Genomic DNA, 18,016 nt, shown 5'->3' with positions numbered 1-18,016 from the left:
CACCGGAAAGGTCGGTGTGAGGAAAAAACTGTTAAGTCTTGCTCTCATGCAGAAGATAAGAGACAGACTACGGGGGAAAACAAGAAAACTCCTGATGCCCGGCCCGGACACAGCAGGTCAATGTGTTGGGAATAGACATGCAGCCAAAACGCCAAACGCATCTACACCTGCTCCTGGAAAAAAGCAAGAAGTTTCCCCTTAAGATAATAATAATAATAATAATAATAATAATAAAAAAAAAAAATAATAATAATACCAATAATAATAATAATAATAATAATAAATTAATAATAATAATAATAATAATTAAATAATAATAATACCAATAATAATAATAATAAATACAATAAAATAAAATAGAATACAATAAAATAAAAAAATAAAAAAATAATAATATATTTATTTATATAGCACCTTTAAAAACAAATGTTTACAAATGTGGTTGATTTGCACATGCTGGAAAATTGTTAACACAATTGTAAAAAAGTACAAAATATCTCATTTAGACCAAAACCAAAAGATATAACTGGAATCCTGAAAGTGATCAACAAGTGGATCAGCCAGACAACTCTTCTGGTTCAGATCTAATATCAAGTGACTTGATGGATGAAAGAAATGAAAGCATAAGTTTCAATTGAAATAACTGCATTTACAGATGGTGACATATACATCTATGTTTCGCCAGTTCTCCCAACATACAGTAAACATCACATGGTAATCCAATAATGCAGTCTGAAAATACATGTATCACTGATTAAACATTCTAATTAAAAAGCAATTAATATCAGTGAATGCTTCCAATTAGACTATACAGATTTGAGGGTGGTGGGCATTTTTTAACCATTAATGTTTTAGGAACCTTTAACTCTTTATAGTCCTTATCTTGTTTGTCCCATTTAACTCTCTGAAAACAGTGGAACTCAATAATTTAATTTAAATAAGTTGGAACAATGATTTAGGCGTGCAAGTTTAAGTTAAACCTCAGTTAAACCAAGTCTGCAGCAGGATTAACTTAAACTCTAGACATGGGGACCTCTAGTGGTATAAAGTTCCATCTGCAGGACACATGCAGTAAATGAGTTTAAGGGGCTAAATGATTTCGCTCTTGTAAACAAACCAACATCAATTCTAAATTTAAACCAGAGCTGAGCTTATGGAAGTGGGTAAAAGTTTTTGAGTTTGATGCCATATTAAGTAAATCTTTGTAAACAAAACAGTTTCAGTGAATGGTTCAGGTTAGATAAATCATAAACAAATCTAAGGTAATGTTTCTCATTTCATAATCAACAGGCTGTTGAGTAATTTTTGTTATATACTTGTATATCAGAAAATCAATAAAGATATTTAAAAAAAAAAAAGAGAAGGAAGTTCAAAAATAAAATTTGAATTGCAGGGATCCCGCTCACAATGTCTCTCGTCTCTCTCTTCAATGTCTTGAAGTCGTCCAGAGCAGAATACTGAAACCGTCCCTAAGATAAGGAGTCATTGTTGATCTTTGGCTCAGGACTTTTCTGGTCTTTCTGCCCTCCAACCTTCCAAGTTTCTGTGACTGGATATTGTATGGTCCAGCTCTGACCAGTGCACCTCTGAACAATCAGTTTGTACAAGCCGTCTTCATCTATCGCAGCTTCAATACATCTGTTTGTTTTTCTGTTCCGGATTTGTCCACCCTGGGAATAAAAACACACATGAATAAAATCATTCATTTCCTCTGGACTGGCCTGTCCAGACTATAAAAACAAACTGTATTACCGACCTGTTTGAAGTCCCACAGCATGTTGAAGTTCTCCCTCTGAGCTGTTTTGCACTCGTATAGTCCCGGGTAGAGGCCGTTGGATGGATCCACCAGACAGCGGTTGCTATTGTAGGTGTGAGATTTGAGTTCACCAATGAAGACTTTTCCATCAGCACGATAGCAACAGAGCTGCACAAAAGAAAAGTTTTATCCCCAAAAAAAAATGGAACAAAAACAAAAAGTTTGTTTTGCAAGCAGTTGAATCTCTCATCAAACCTGAGGGAAGGCGTAATTGCATGGGTACAAAATGGGTGTGTTTCCTGGCATTGGACCTTGGTCGACACAGTGGTCCGGCTTCAATTTATTTTTTAGCTGTCAACAGAGGCAAAAACACAAAGTTAGTCTTCAAAGTATCCATTATAAACAACAATACAACAAACTGATGATGTTGCTTGTGAGGCTCAAACAACAAGAACAATTAAAGAGGTCATATTCTGCCCTTTTTGGGGTTCATATATATTTAATCTATGTACCTACTAAAGTATGTTCACAATAGCTAAAGTTTGAAAAAAAGTGTCTCTTTTCATGTACTGCCGCTCCATGCACCGGCTCGCTTCTGACTCTCTCTAAGGCTCTGAAGTGCCCACGTTCAGGGTTCTCGGAAATGTCACGCCCTTTTACCATATTGGGAATGCAGCCACTTTGGCTCCGAGGAGAGCAAAAACATTAGCACCTTAGCACTACTGTGCTAACACAGGCTACGGCATATCGTGGGCGTGCTACAGAAGTTAATGGGCCTGCAACATGAGCTGCTGGGCTTGCCACAACGAGTCAATGGGATTAGATCAGTGATCTCACACTGGCCAATTTTTTTCGAGGGGGGCTAGAACCGAACGTTACATGCAGCTAATGCTACAGCTAACAGGAGGACGTAGGAGAAGCCGCGTTTACGCACATAGATGTGCCTAAACATGCACAGGACACTTGGAAAACACACTAAAGAGCATATAAAACCAGAAAAAGCATAATATGACCCCTTTAAAGGAATGCAAATTATTTCTAATCAAGTCTCATGAAAAGCCAAAAACAAATTCTTGAACTGTATATGCAGAAAGATGACAAAAGTGTACATCACATAGTTATTTGTTTTCCTGCTAGAGTTAAATCCTATAGAAACATCTCAATGATAAATGGCACTTTAACTTTATAACAGTAGCTGCTCAAACAGAGAATCATTTTGGAAGTGTTTCCTGCAGTAGATTAATAAACACTTTGTGCTTTGGTGAGTCTCTCTTGTATTTTCATGGGATTTGTTGAAAATAAGAGAAAAAATGATTTTTCCCCCTTTAAATTTCCTTTTTAATTTTCTCTGCTATAATTGTAGGTAGTTATAATTGATAGTTTAGTCTGTTAGAATTCTCATTTACATCGCTTGTTCCCAGTTGCTTGTTGGGAAAAAAAAACAACAATATAAAAGTGCAAAAAAATTGCAGTTCATCAAGCGTCCACTTGAGGTTGTTATCAAAACGTGTCGCCTGAAAGAGGAACTTTTTTAAAACCGTAAAAGAAAAACATCTGTTTTCAGTTAATCTATTATCTATAACTATGGTGGTGATAAATATATTCGATCAAACCCTTACAGTACAAAGCCTTCTGCAAGTTTTAAATGGCGTCCTGTCTGTTATACTACTACTCACCACTCCATAAGCTAGCACGTCACTGAAAGTATCCAACATGGGGTAAACATGATCCAGATACCATTTAAAGGGCTTGCAATTCAGTTTCTCTCTCAGCTTTTTCCTCTCAGACACATTCCCAATATCTATCCCATGGTTCTGTGGATATGAGAAAAAGAAAACTCTTATGAAGTCAAATGTGTTTATTTGGAAGTAGGAGTTTATATGAGTAATAAAATGCTGTCCCTTACCTCAGGGGGAAGGTTCCAGAGAAGGTTTACATTATTTTTATACTCATCCATCCACACCTCTGCAACCCTCAGTGCATTTCGTTTTACCATTGAACTTAAGTCAGGAAGGTAAGGCTTGGTATACCGTTCAATGTGAGCGATTTTAGAGCAAGGTATAACTTCGATGCTTCCACCACAGAGCCACACCTGCCAACACATGAAAGGTTATTTAAACTGCATTTTTAAAGACACAGATGTTGTGCATTTAGACTATTTTAAGCAATGGTTAACATTGGTTAAAGGAAATATGCATGAAACGCTGTCCAACACAACATGCCATCAGCTAAATATGTCATTATTGATTCTGGTAATTCATCACTTATTTTTAGCTTTGCTTACTGTAAATAATGTGATGCTAACAATAGCATAATGCTCCTCGTACTCTTACCCGGATGCCCAGCTCCACATTTTCCCCACCGTATATTTTCATTCCACCATCGAGGCTCCCGATCTCTCCAAAGAACTTGCGATCAGCTACAATAATCCCCATGACAGAGGGGCTCCTGAGGACATAATATGACATATAAGGCAATTTGAAATGAAAGAAAAGCTAATAAAGAAAACCCTTTTAAAAATAAAAGTAATTTTTTTTCCCCGTATTCTGGTGAAAGGCATTATATCCAGCAGATGTCACCCTTGAGCACCAGCATGAAACCAAAACAACTCGCGGTGCAATGTTGTGTTAGCATGCTAATGCTAGCGATCTTTATTATGCCGGTATCTTCACACTGCATTTAAATTTACCTGAAATGAGCGTGATCTAGAAACACAGTTAAGCAGTTAGTACAGTATGTTATTCTTCTTTTCTCTAGTCCCTCAATTAAACAACTTTTATATGCGAGGGGAGTAGTCAGCCGGCCGTCCGGGCGATGTAAACAAACTGAAGATAGGACTCAGAAAACTCTGAAAACATCACAGACAGTGGGACTCGGGTGTTACACCGATTGTAGACAGTCATGACTCACAGAGTTATTTTCAGAGGATATACTTGAAAAATCGCATATAAAGCCTTTAAAGGATTTATTTGAACCATCTGGAAAATCCTTTCACATTGTTTTTCAGAGAAGTCCTCAAGCCTCCAAAGGTTAGAATAACCCAGCATTTCAAAAACTCATGAGAAATGTTTTTACCGCCCATCAGGGTGTAATCTGAATGATTTTGTTGTGGAACTGGACATGCTACTCTCAGAAATCCCTGATGATGGAACACCACTGATTGTAATGGGAGACATGAACATACACACTGATAAAGCCCAGGCAACAGACTTCCTTGCTCTCCTATCCTCATTTGACCTCACGCAGGTCCCAACTCCTCCTACCCACAAAGCTGGTAACACTCTTGATTTAATCCTGACTCGGAACTGCTAGACAGCAAACCTGACTGTCACCCCTCTGCATCTATCAGACCACTTCTTTATTCAATTCACAATCTCTTTGCCGGAACTCCCTCAGGCACACCCACAAATGGTGTCATACCACCAAAAAATGCAATCGCTCAAGCCAGCTCAGCTGTCCAACGAGGTAATGGCTGTCATGCCTGCCCAAAAGTTATTTACCGCACTCTCTACAGACGAAGCTACAGACATACTCTGCTCCACACTAGCCTCATCTCTGAACAAGCTCTGCCCTCTGGTGTCCAAACTCGCTCGCAAAACCTACTCTAGCCCATGGCTCACGGAAGTCATTAGAGAGCAAAGAGCAGGGCTGAGGTCAGCAGAGAGAAAATGGCAAAAATCCAAACAGTCCGCTGACCTCAATGACTATAAGCAAAGACTTGTCTCATTCTCCTCCAGCCTGAAAACGGCCAAGGCAACATATTATCAGAACAAGACATGCAATGCCACAGATACAAGGAAAATGTTTTCTGCTTTTAACTCACTGCTTCAACCACCTCCTCCTCCACCCTCCGATCTGTTCACACCAGACATGTTTGCCTTGTATTTTACTGAAAAGGTTGCAACCATCAGTAACCAGTTTTCTGAGCCTGACCAACTCAGCCCAAAGGTACCAACCAAAAGTGCCTCACTCGACTCATTCTCTTCTCTGACTGAGGATGAAGTCTCTAAGCTTGCGCTAGACTCTCGGCCCACCACCTGTCCTCTGGACCCAATACCATCAAGCCTCCTGCAGACCATTTCCTCTCCGTTTAATGCTGCACTTAAGCATATCATCAACTCCTCTCTGTCAATGGGTGTGTTCCCCACCGCATTCAAGCAAGCATGGGTCACCCCTCTGCTCAAAAAACCCACTCTGTTTGACCCAAATCAGTCAGGCTTTAAGCGGGGCCACTCTACTGAAACTGCACTACTGTCAGTAACAGAATCGCTACGAGCTGCCAGAGTTGCGGGTCAGTCCTCAGTTCTATTACTGCTAGACCTGTCTGCTGCCTTTGACACAGTCAACCATCAAATCCTCCTATCCACGCTCTCTGAACTTGGCATCTCAGGATCTGCCCTCTGCTGGTTCGTGTCCTAACCTCTCTGGGCGATCCTTTAGAGTGTCGTGGAAGGGAGAAGTGTCCAAAGCGCACAGCTTATCCACAGGGGTACCTCAAGGGTCAGTGCTTGGTCCCCTTCTCTTCTCCAGATACACAAGCTCACTTGGTTCAATAATCCGCTCTCATGGCTTCTCATACCACTGCTATGCTGATGATACCCAGCTCTTCCTGTCATTCCCGCCAGACGATGTTACAGTCTCTGCAAGAATCTCATCATGCCTTGCTGATATCTCTAAATGGATGAATGAACGAACGGCACCTTCAACTCAATCTTTCAAAGACTGAGCTCCTTGTCATCCCTGCCAGTCCCTCTATGCAACCACAAATCAATATCCAGTTTGGAACGACCAAACTCATGCCCGGAACCTGGGTGTCATGATTGATGACCAGCTAACTTTTAAGGTTCAAGTAGCCTCGATTGCCCGGTCATGTCGATTTGCCCTGTACAACATCAGGAAGATCAGACCTTACCTGTCAGAACATGCTACACAGCTCCTGGTACAGGCTCTTGTGATATCACACACCAACTATTGCAACTCTCTACTCGCAGGTCTTCCTACATGCACTATTAAACCCCTGCAAATGGCACAAAATCCAGCAGCATGACTGGTCTTCAACCTTCCTAAAAGAGCACATGTCACTCCGCTGTTCATCTCCTTACACTGGCTCCCAGTTACTGCTCGCATCAAATTTAAAACTCTGCTGCTCGCTTACAAAACAGCGACAAAAACGGCTCCTCCTTACTTTAACTCTCTCATCCAGGTCTACACTCCCTCCCCCCTACTACGCTCTGCCAATGAAAGGCGTCTGATCCAACCTTCACAACAGGGTCCTATGTCTCTGACTAGACTCTTCTCCTCTGTCGCCCCCCAGTGGTGGAATGAACTTACAAACTCCATTCGATCTGCAGAGTCCCTCTGCACCTTTAAGAAAAAGCTAAAGCTCTTTCATAAATACCTACTAACTTAATGATGATGGTCTCCATATTATTGATGATGATGATGATGGTTGTGACGATTGTTTATGTTTGATAACGATGACTTAAGATGGTTTCTATACTGATTAGAGCTCTCAAGAACTGCTGTCAATGTTGTGCTTTGCCTCTGTGCAATGCCTGTCAGCACCTGTGTGTCCAATCAGACTCAAAGCTGATCGTTTGCTCTTACTGACATTGTTCCCTTTTTTTATAGATCCTTGCTTGTGTTGTTCTTACTCTCTGATGTACGTCGCTTTGGATAAAAGCGTCTGCTAAGTGAATTGTAGAATTGTAGAATTGTAGAATTGTAGTTGGCGTATTTGCGCATGGTTAATATGTATTAAAATCTGAGTTTTCTGTTTGACTTTTCCTCAGCTTGGAGCACTGACCTAGCCTATAGCTACCGAATTAGCTAGCTTGAAAGCACACTAACTGACTCCCCCAGCTGCATTTCATCAAACAAAAATGAGTCTTAATCAATTTTGGCTAATTCTGTGGAAGAAATTTAAAAAGGTTAAACTTAAAATTTTTACTTTTGCTTTTGGTTAAATTTACTCTTAAGAAGAGAAACTTACTTTCCAGGTTGTGACTCGTCGTTCAGAGCGTACCACTCAGGTCTGAAGGATTCATACATGCACCACAGAGCCCAGTCAAAGCCATGTGCATATGTTCTATATGGAGTCAGTATCAAGTCATCAAAGTGGACTTTGTCAAACACTGGTGTCAGTATGACAGTTCGATCCTCCTTAATGCGAGCTAACAGTGGCTCTGCCCTGGACACACAAAGCATAAAGAGGGATCACAGGTTTTATAATCTCTATCAACCCTGAGAGAAAAACTGAACTGTAACAACTGAGACCACTCAACACTTAAACCAACCACTGCACATGGACTTCAATGTGAGCATCCAAGATGGCCACCACGTCCCCCACAGCAGCCTTCCACCCAGACAGTCTTGCCTGGGTGAGTCCGAGCTGCTGTGAATGCCGGACTCTCTTCACCAGGCCTGGACGTACCTCATGGATGGAGATGATGTATTCATCCAGTTTGCCCATTAAATCCTCTGAAAGATAAAGATAATATTATAGTGAACTATTTTGGACGACCACATCTAATCTTCAATAGACTGCTACTAGATTGAAAGCTAAAAACAGGCAGACCCACCGTTGCTGCTGTGATCGTCCACCAGTATGATTTCTTTTAGCAGCCGAGCTGGTGTCTTGTCTATGATGCTGCGGATCGCCCTTTTAATGATGGAGAGAGCCTCGTTCAGGTAGATTAAGATAACACTGACGCTGGGAAGATCCTCTGGGTATTTTTTCTCAGCACACCTGTGGAAAGGAAAAATATTGCATTTTTCTGTTGAGGGCAGTTTTGATGGTGATGTCATTGATCAGTAATTGGTTAAATAGATCGAAAATGTGCACACAGATCTACAAAGGTGTAGGAACTGAGGGAGTTTTAAAAGTAAGACCTTAAAGGGATACTTCACCCGTTGAAACATGAATCTGTATTGACATTGGGTAATATATGTAGTAGAAATGTGAGGCCGCTAGCGCTAGCGGCCCCTGCGGTCGCGACACAAGACTGGCCTGTCGGCAGCAACCGTCTCGCCATAGCATAGCTTCCAAGCAATATGGTGGACGTTAAGTTTTGATTCTGGGAGTGAGTTCCCACCCACCGATCTGTGATTGGTCTGTAGCTTCAGTGGTTGAAAATATGAGGAACTAGTGTTGTAGTTTCACAACGCTAACTGCAACAGCTTCCAGTGACGCAATATGATAATATTTGCATCACTGGAAGCTCCTTTTCAGATTTAGAAATACAGAACTTTCCAGTCTCAGGGGGAAATGAGGGCTGGCTGGATTCAAATATACTACCAGTTTACTACTGATACAATGCTTAATGCCAATGGGTGAAGTATCCCTTTAAGAGTGTGGGTAACATGGTGACTCACCCTTTGGGTCTGGTGTCCGGGATTGGTCTGTTGAGTTGCAGCCGGTCACTGAGGAAGGCGTTGTAGCCGTAACTCTGAAACAACTCCTCAGCCTCCTTCTGCTCCTCCTCCGACAGCTCGTCACCCCACTTTTTGAACAGAGCCGAGCTGGGGTACAGTTTCCTCACCGACCCCTTCTTCTCCATCTTCACCTGTGTTTTCTTCCCTGCCACCGGTTCGCTCTCTTCAATTTTACCCACCATAGTCACTAAAGACAAGAGAGACTTGTTTATGGGCCATTCTACTGAATTGGTTCAAAGTCAGGTTGGAAATATTTTGAATTTTTTAAAGTTATATTCCCAATTTTTTTCCCCTATATATATTGTACCATATCTGAAGTACACATATCTAGTAAAAGAATCGTCAAATTTGATATTGTATTGGAATGTTTTTCTTCTCCCCACATTTGTCACTACCGAAACATAGTATTAAAGTATGATAAAAACAATATTATGTTAACCTGTTAGTATTATGTTTACTTCCCTTATGTAAAGATTATTTTTGCACATTTTTATTGAAGGTTTTCACAAAAAAATTAATAAAAATGATTTTTTTAACAAATTTCAAATTTCAATTTTTAAAATTCTTCAAAATCTATGTGCAATCTTTCTTTCTAAAATGTAAAATGCTGATCAGATTGATTTCAGAGTTAATGATTTATGAGATGGAACATACAGTTAACCAATCAGTATCATAACATTTTAGTTGATAACTCAATATATATATATTTTTGTAAAAACAACCAGTGCTTCAGTAGTGACCAGTATTTTCTTTGTCATGTTTTATCATATTCTTTCAACCTTATTGCTTAATTTTAACTCATAACATGCCTGATGTTGGGAATATTACAAGTAAGTATGTTTAGTGGTCAATAAAATAATTGATTTTTGAAGAAAAATGTTCATCCATGACCATTTATAGTACAAATATTACTTATCAATTGCTTATTTGCTGTAAATAGATGATTGAAATTATGATACTTCTAGAAACTCACTGATTCTAAGACTTTGGAACACATTTATTTCAAAATGATGAGATTTAACTACTTTACCATTCCATTGTGTCACTACCGAAATTATAATGTCACTACCGCACCATACCGAACTTGACCATATGTTTCGGTAGTGACAATTCTACCTCATTTTGAGCATAATTAAAGAATGCCAGCAAACACATCTTTGAAGAGGTGTACACCCATAGAACATAATAATTTGCATAAAACCCCAAAAAGTTTACATCATTGAAGAGAATGTGTGTTCGGTAGTGACAATTTTTAAAGTTACACACTGATTTTCAGACTTTGGAACACATTTATTAAAAAAAATTATGGGATTTAGCTGCTTATCATTCAACCATGGGGGACAGGGATGCAATGTCACTTCCTGGTCAAAAATTCAGGAGTGTGGCTTAAATCTAGGCTCAGCCAAGCCACTAAAACTCTTGTGTTTCGGTAGTGACATGAAAAGAAGGGACATGATTTTTTGAGCATAGTTTTTTTAATTTAAAAATTAAAGATCTTTTAAATTACACAGTTGAAACAAATCTAAAAAATGTTTTCAGTGGTATTTACATAAATTGGTCCTGGTGTGGTCACGGTTATTGTTCAGGTTAATGCTACATGAGCTAGTTAATCAACACAAGATGTCAGGTCTGGTGGTATGGTGAAGTGAACGTTTCAAAGTCACAGAAACAACCAATCAATCAACAGAAAGTGGGAATTCATTGGACAATTTTTTAAAAGATTTTCCTCCCAAAAAAATGAAACATTTTAAGTGAAGTACGAGTTACTCAAACTTCAACTCAAAATCAGTGCTTAAGTTAAAGTAGTGACACCACACTCAAATTCAGTGCAGATTACATCGACTACTTCCTTAACATATTGATCACAAAACTATTTCTCAAGGACTCACACAGCCTGTTGATGTCTGCCTCCATCCTCTCCATCCTCTCGACCATCCCCTGACCCCTGATGGAGTCATTGTTGTGTGCCCTCTGCAGCCTCTCTGAGTGGATGAGGACTTCTCTTTTGATGGAGAACAGGAAAAACAGAGCCACGCCGCCGGCCAAAATGAGAAGTGCTCCTTTAATCCCACCAGGTCTCATTCTGCCGCTCTGGTGAATGTCTTCACTTCAAACTGAGAGAAAGGAGGAGGAGGACTTCACCTGCCTCTGATTTCACATGCTCTCTCTCTCTCTCTTTTTCTCCACACTCCTTGTACTCACACACACACACACACACTGATGCCCTATAGCCGTGTCATCTGATATCCTGAGGTCGGTATATAGTTTATTGCCAGGTAGGTTTACGCATACAAGGAATTTGTCTCAGTATTTTTGGTGCCAAAACAATGAACATACGTTTAGAACATGCAGCCATATTCTAAAGATCTCAATTCTTTTTTTCTTGTTATATCGAGATGGAAAAGCTGGTTTTCCCAATTCGATAGATACATTTATTGTTTCGAGAAAGACTCCATTGACACTTCATCGAGGTCAGGGCGACGGGACTGTAGCCGTTCTGTCCTCTTTTTTTTTTTTTGAGAAAGGAGTGATGACCTTTAAGCAGGCTGTGCGGCATGTGGTACATCTTCAGTGAAGTGTTGACTTTAGGATTAGTTTGGAGAGCAGTTTTCTAGTTTCTCTACATCTCTTTGTTTCATTCCACCTCGGATGCAGGATATTTACCATTCACTTTAGGTAAATATGGGAGGAGAAAAATCTCTCTGCTGACAGACTGTCTCAATGTTTAGTATTAACCAGGATGTGAGTGTTTTTTTTTGTAATTGTCTCAAAAAAAAGAGACAATCTTACAGGGTTCACCTTATCCAGATCCTGTTTGTCACTGCATCAAAATACGATGAATTGTGAAACTGGGATATCCTTATTTAAATTAAAGGGAATCAATTAAGATAAAATATTGGATCATTAGTTAAGAGGTGACGTCTGTGTAATAATTGTGCAACCATAATGTCCTCCATTGCACAGACAGAAGTCTTCATGTACTTTAATAACTCAGGGGAGTTATAGCTGAGGGGTATCAAGAGTTAAAGCTGAGATGTTTTAACTCTTGATACCTAATTCATGAGCTTTTAAACTAGAAACAGGACTCGACGTCCTTGATCCTGTATTATCCTACAACAAAAGTAGTATGGATTAAATTGGCTTTTTGTCTCGCTGTAAAAGATTTGATCTTCAGCACTGTAAAAAAAAATATGTGTCAACAGTTTAGTTGTCACAACAACCACAACAGCAGAAGTGTGAGACACCATGTTGTTTAAATTCTTATTTTGTTTTATAACCAAAAATGGCAGGCAAACTCTCAATTCCAGAAACTTAAACTTACTATAACTTTTAGAATTTGAAATGCACCCTTGAAATAGATAAATACACTCATTGCTTTTAAATTTTATTGTTATCATATATATGTACATAATATACAGTCTGGACTCACAATGGAACAGAAGGGAGAAATTAGGAGATTTAAAAAGAAATGGACAACCCACATTTTTCCTGAATCTGAGACGTGAACTCTGATGGGAGAAGAATCGACACACACCAGTTCTCTCCGGATATGGATGTGATGATGACACTGTGAGAGACAACAAAGCCTTGTCCCTGTTCCTGAACCTCTTTACTCTGTTGCCAAATCGAACTGAAGGTGCAAAAAACATCCTGTACAGAAACAATTACCTGCAAACATCTTCAGAATAAGACGTAAAGCTAAAAGGACAACAAGAACTGGACTCTGTCGACTGCACCCACACACGTTTCAGTCAGTGGCTCGTAACGCTCGGGTGCAGAGGTTTGACTCGCACACGACGGGACAGTCCCAGCCGCAGACCCTGACCTGGGGACCTTCCAGCAGGACTCAGAGATGAGTTGAGACTTCTACCGACTTGACCTGAGGGATAAAAGAGTAACCCGATGAGCCTTCTATTTAATAAAACACAAGTGTCTGTGATATACAGCACACAGGCACAAAACTTCCTGCAAACATTTTTCACTCTGATTTTACCCCGAACTCGAGTTAACTTTCTGAAAGAAGTCGGGGGGATCCATGTGACACATGGTGTTTCACACACAGAAATATACTGGAAAGATTCACCCAGAGGAAGAGCGAAGGGGGGGGGATGACGTTTATATCCTGCATTTAGTGTGTGACCATAGACCATATAAGGTCTGTGCAGGTGTGAACATAGATATAGCTTTTATTTATTGCACCTGGTGGGGTCCACTTGGGTACTCTGCCCCCCGCTGGGCTCACAGACACTGCAGGTTTGGACTTGGGGACCACAGGTGTCGGAGCAGGTCTTTTGGGTGCAAGTTTTTCCGTTGGAGGACTTCTCACTGGTGGTGAAGCGGCTGTGGGGAACAGAGCAGTTCTCTTAATAATGACCTCGTCGTTATTACGAGCACATGCACAAGCTCAAGTGTCTTCGTCTTGAACGAACCTGCCGCCTGTGGTTTTGGTTTCGTTGATTTGGGGGGTTGCTTTTCTTTCTTCGACACAGTTTGAGGCTGCGTTGTCTTGGTAACTTTCTCCGTCTTTTTTGTTTTGCTGACCTTCTTCACTGTGAACTCCTCATCGTCGCTCTCGGCTGGTTCACTGAAATCTTCATCACTTTCTGAATCTGGAAAGGCATTATTGTGATTTTACCAACAAAATAGTAAATAAAGGGCGGGGGGGGGGGGGGGGGGGGGGGGATAACGTGGGGACTACCTGGTGTCAGTTTGGGCTTATAGTCTTCATCTTCTTCAGCAGGCTTTTTCCACTGATCCTTGTCCGCAGCCTTTTTCTGTCTGGAAGGAGGAAGGGACCCTCTTACTGGCGTGATTTCATCCAGGCCTGAGGGATGAAAAAAAAAAACATTAACCAGCTGCAGATCATTTCCAAACTCTTTCCTTCCTTATCAAACAACATTGAAGTCAAGACGTAATGTGTGTAACAACAAAAGATGAAAGAAGGGAAACTTACCTAAAACTGCAATGTCCACGCTGCAGTTTGAAATGTGCAGAGAAGTTGGATCTGTATTTTCATCAGCAGGAACATGAAGCTTGGCATCTCCTAGAAAAATGTAATATTTAAGGAACATAACGCTTTGTTTCCACTGACGTACATGTACAGAGGAACGTCAACCGGACGTCCTCCCCTCCGTTACATTTAGGTCATCATGTACGTTTAAAAAACTGAACGTCTGCGGTGGATCTTTCATCTTAACAGACATTAAGGATTAGAAATCCAGTAATACCTTTAGTGGGTAGAGGTTGGTCCTTTTTCTCATCTGCACTATTGAGCATGGATAGTGTTATTGCTGCTTCTAGATCTCTCTCTTGCAACCGCTCATCCAGTGGTCTTCTGTAACATGAAGAAACATTGGATTATTTTAAAAGGTTTTCAACTTTCATTTCCCTCGGACGCCATGAAAACACAGCTGACATGTTTATTTAAACTTCTGAGGAGTAAATCATTTATTTACATGTGTCTTTTTAAATGTGATTTTTTATCTTCAACTGTCTAATCTAGAAAAAATCTGTTTATCTACAAGGGCGAGGTGTAACCAGGGCTTTGATCCAAGAACTCACACACACCCATCTAATGCCAACATATGAACTGTTTGTTTTTCCTCTTCATTCTTAGAGAAGTGAACACTCCTTCTCGAGGCATCAGTGACAAAAAGAGCGTGATTCAATAATTCCCTGTTGGAGAGTCCTAACAGCCCACAAGCGACAAGCCGCCATTTTTACCCTGACGCTTCGTTTCTCTTTTCCTTTCTGTCGCTCGCATAAACATGGACAAAGAACGAGGGAGCTCCACAGGTCACTTGCACTCATTTTTCTCCCTCAACAGAGCTTGTTTAAAGGTCCCATATTCTGCTTTTTCTGGTTTTATATGCCCTTTAGTGTGTTTTCCAAGTGTCCTGTGCATGTTTAGGTACATCTATGTGCAAAAATTCAAAGTCCGCGGAAACGCAGCTTCTCCTACGTCCTCCTGTTAGCTGTAGCATTAGCTGCATGTAACGCTCGGTTCTAGCCCCCCTCGATAAAGATTTGTCAGTGCGGAGTCATTGTCAGTGTGAGATCACTGATCTAAGCCCATTGGCTCGTTGTGGCAAGCCCTGCAGCTCATGTTGAAATTTCCAAGACGCGTGCTGAGCAACTGACCAATAACAACAGAGCGGATCGGCAGACCAATCAGAGCAGACTTGGCCCACGTGGGGTCTAACAGTGTGGGCTCAACAGAGTGTAGCTGACGGACTCAGAGCGTAGGGGAGCAAGGAGGAGCAGTACATGAAAACAGACACTTTTTTCAGACTTTATCTATTGTGAACGTACAAAAGTAGATACATAGATTAAATATACAAACCCCATAAAAGGGCAGAATATGGGCTCTTTAACAAAGTGGAGATAGTGGTGCATTATTAATATCCACATCCGTGTTATTGTGCTTAGACTTGTGTCAACACGGAGGAAAACTTTGTTAAGCTTTTAACTGTGGAGCCTTTGAGTGTTGTGATTTGAGTCAATAGCTTCAGTTTTTTTGCTCTTAAATACAAAAGAGAAACTGAAATTCACAGAGCAAAGAATGAAATCTTTAACAGGTGCAGTGACGGACAGCCAGCGTGTGATCATGTGTGATGTGACGCGATATATATAACGCTTGTGTGCTGTTATGTGTCTGCTTTACTTTTGGGTGAAAACCACATCAAGATTTCTCACATTAAGTCTTCTCTCATGTGCTATCGATCTTCTCCACGACACAATTCTTTATTTGAGCTCATGCTCCTTTATGTCACATTCTCTTGTAACATCACCTGCTCTTCTGGATCACTGAGGTTTGGAAGTTGGACTCTTGACTGGAGGACTTGCTCAAAGATCGTCTGTGCTCCATCTTTACGTCCTCCCTCGCCTTTTTACTGGGCGGAGCCTTCGCGCAGGCAAAATCCTCATCTGAGAAAAACATGGAGAGAGAACATGAAGATGTGTTGGCGGTGAAAAGCAACAACAATTTGTCTCAGACTTCAGAGCTGCTATATGGTGGATAAGTATGATAGTATAACATGTTTGTGTGGGCGAGGGTTTAAATACTACCTGATGGATACATGGATTTTATTCCATTATTAGATTATGGTGATGTACTGTACATAACTGCCTGCTCTACCTCTCTGCACATGCTGGACGTCCCATGCTGTCCCTGTCAGCTCGTAGGCTTCTTCACTGATACACCTTCATTTATAAAGAAATTACTGGACTACTCCCTTCATACCTCTGCACCTACCTCACTTTTAAATCAAATCCATCATACAGTTTGCTCTCTCTGGACTTTCTATCTACGTCAGTCCCCAGAACTCGTACTGAGTTTGGGAAGAGGGCCTTCATGTACTCTGCTCCCTCCGCATGGAACAGTCTTCAAAAAACACTCAAACTGCAGGAACTCATCACTAAGTGTTTTAATGTTTCACTGCATAGTATTTTATCATCATCACATAATTGTTCTTTTAGTGTGTATTGTGTTTTTTTTTTTTTTAACATGATTTTGTCCTCCTCCTCCTTCTTCTCTGTACAACGAGCGGAGAACTGTCATCATGATCATATCTGTCTCTCCTTTACTGTAATCTGTTCTGCACATGTTACATTTACAAATGATCCCTGCACTCATGTTCACTTCATTTGTCTGTCTCCTCGCCGTTATATAGTATAGTTTCTGCTTATAATGTTTACACTCATGCACTTTAACTTATGTCAATACTGTCCATTTACAACTCTGTTTTTACACATTTACATTTAATCTTCCATATTTAATCTTCCTATTTAAGACAAGTAATGCTAAATTAAATCCTGCTTGTATATATATTCACATTCTTATTTTTGATATCTTTTAGTACTTATTTACTTTGTATTTAATATCATATTGTGTTTAATTTTGCTTATATTGTGTTTTTTTTACTCATATTGTGTGTTTGGATAACCTGCTGCTGTAACGCCACAATTTCCCAGTTTGGGATCAATAAAGTAATTCTATTTTATTCTATTTTATTCACCTTCTGGACTGTATTTGTCTCTTTTTCTCGTGTCTGTGCTTTCTTTTTGGGTTTGTCTTATTTATTTATTTTTTTTGCTGCCTTGCTCGAAAAAGAAGTCATTTGATCTCAAGCAATTCTTGCCTGGTAAAATAAATAAATAAAATAAATAAAATAAATGAAATAAATGAAATAAATGAAATAAATAAATAAAATAAATGAAATAAATGAAATAAATAAAATAAATAAATACAGTACATTAGTATAATACAACTGTATAGGAATTGTGAAAAATCAACGTAAACAAATGTAAACAAACGTCTCACCGTCATCAAAGTCTTTGGCTTCACAGTAATTCACAACCTTTGACTTCCTGTAAGAAACGCGTCAGTGTTACAGACAATCACATTAACAAGTTAAAGGGTTTTTAAAGGTTTAAAAGACTGTTTACAAACCTTGCTGGTCGGTCCATTGTTTGTGAAATTAGGAGATGAAAACTATTTCTTGTTCAGCTAGAAAACATCAACCACAACAACGTGTTCAGGTTGTTGTTGTTGTTGTGTAAACACTCACACAAAAACTCTTCTTTGCTGCGCTATCTTAAGTCGACCTTGCTTTAAATGTAAACATGTGTCTACTTAATCGTATTCACACGACAAACAGCTCATAAAAGTCACTTTTATCACACATCGGGACGACTGAAGACGTTGCTGCTGTTTCAAACGAGCCCGCCTGAACCGAGGAGACGTGACGCGTTGTTGACCAATTTTACGAAAAGCGGAAGCTGATTCGTTTTCTCATAAATCACCACTTAAAAAATACTCAAGAT

The 18,016-nt window shown here is 39.9% G+C and overlaps 2 protein-coding genes across 2 annotated transcripts; both read right to left on the bottom strand.

Moving 5' to 3' along the window:
* Positions 1–137: 137 nt before the first annotated feature.
* Positions 138–11,366, bottom strand: LOC109993610 (probable polypeptide N-acetylgalactosaminyltransferase 8). The gene is made up of 11 exons (XM_065951579.1): positions 11,080–11,366; positions 9,131–9,377; positions 8,338–8,504; positions 8,053–8,236; positions 7,749–7,946; positions 4,090–4,204; positions 3,663–3,848; positions 3,433–3,570; positions 2,012–2,107; positions 1,757–1,924; positions 138–1,670 (listed from the first exon to the last, which is right to left on the bottom strand). Exons 1-11 carry the CDS (start codon positions 11,270–11,272, stop codon positions 1,470–1,472), a joined length of 1,893 nt encoding a protein of 630 aa, XP_065807651.1. The 5' UTR covers positions 11,273–11,366; the 3' UTR covers positions 138–1,469.
* A 1,196-nt stretch (positions 11,367–12,562) lies between these two features.
* On the bottom strand, positions 12,563–17,955 carry rad51ap1 (RAD51 associated protein 1). The gene is made up of 9 exons (XM_020646601.3): positions 17,643–17,955; positions 17,514–17,560; positions 15,982–16,117; positions 14,419–14,525; positions 14,145–14,234; positions 13,890–14,015; positions 13,621–13,800; positions 13,391–13,531; positions 12,563–13,070 (listed from the first exon to the last, which is right to left on the bottom strand). The coding sequence occupies exons 1-9, from the start codon at positions 17,657–17,659 to the stop codon at positions 12,943–12,945; spliced, it is 972 nt and encodes a 323-aa protein (XP_020502257.1). The 5' UTR covers positions 17,660–17,955; the 3' UTR covers positions 12,563–12,942.
* Positions 17,956–18,016: the final 61 nt, after the last annotated feature.

This window comes from Labrus bergylta, chromosome 23 (genome assembly GCF_963930695.1).
Source record: "Labrus bergylta chromosome 23, fLabBer1.1, whole genome shotgun sequence".
Lineage (NCBI taxonomy): Eukaryota > Metazoa > Chordata > Actinopteri > Labriformes > Labridae > Labrus > Labrus bergylta.
Note: the sequence above shows the minus strand (reverse complement) of the source record. Positions and strands in the feature narration are given on the sequence as shown.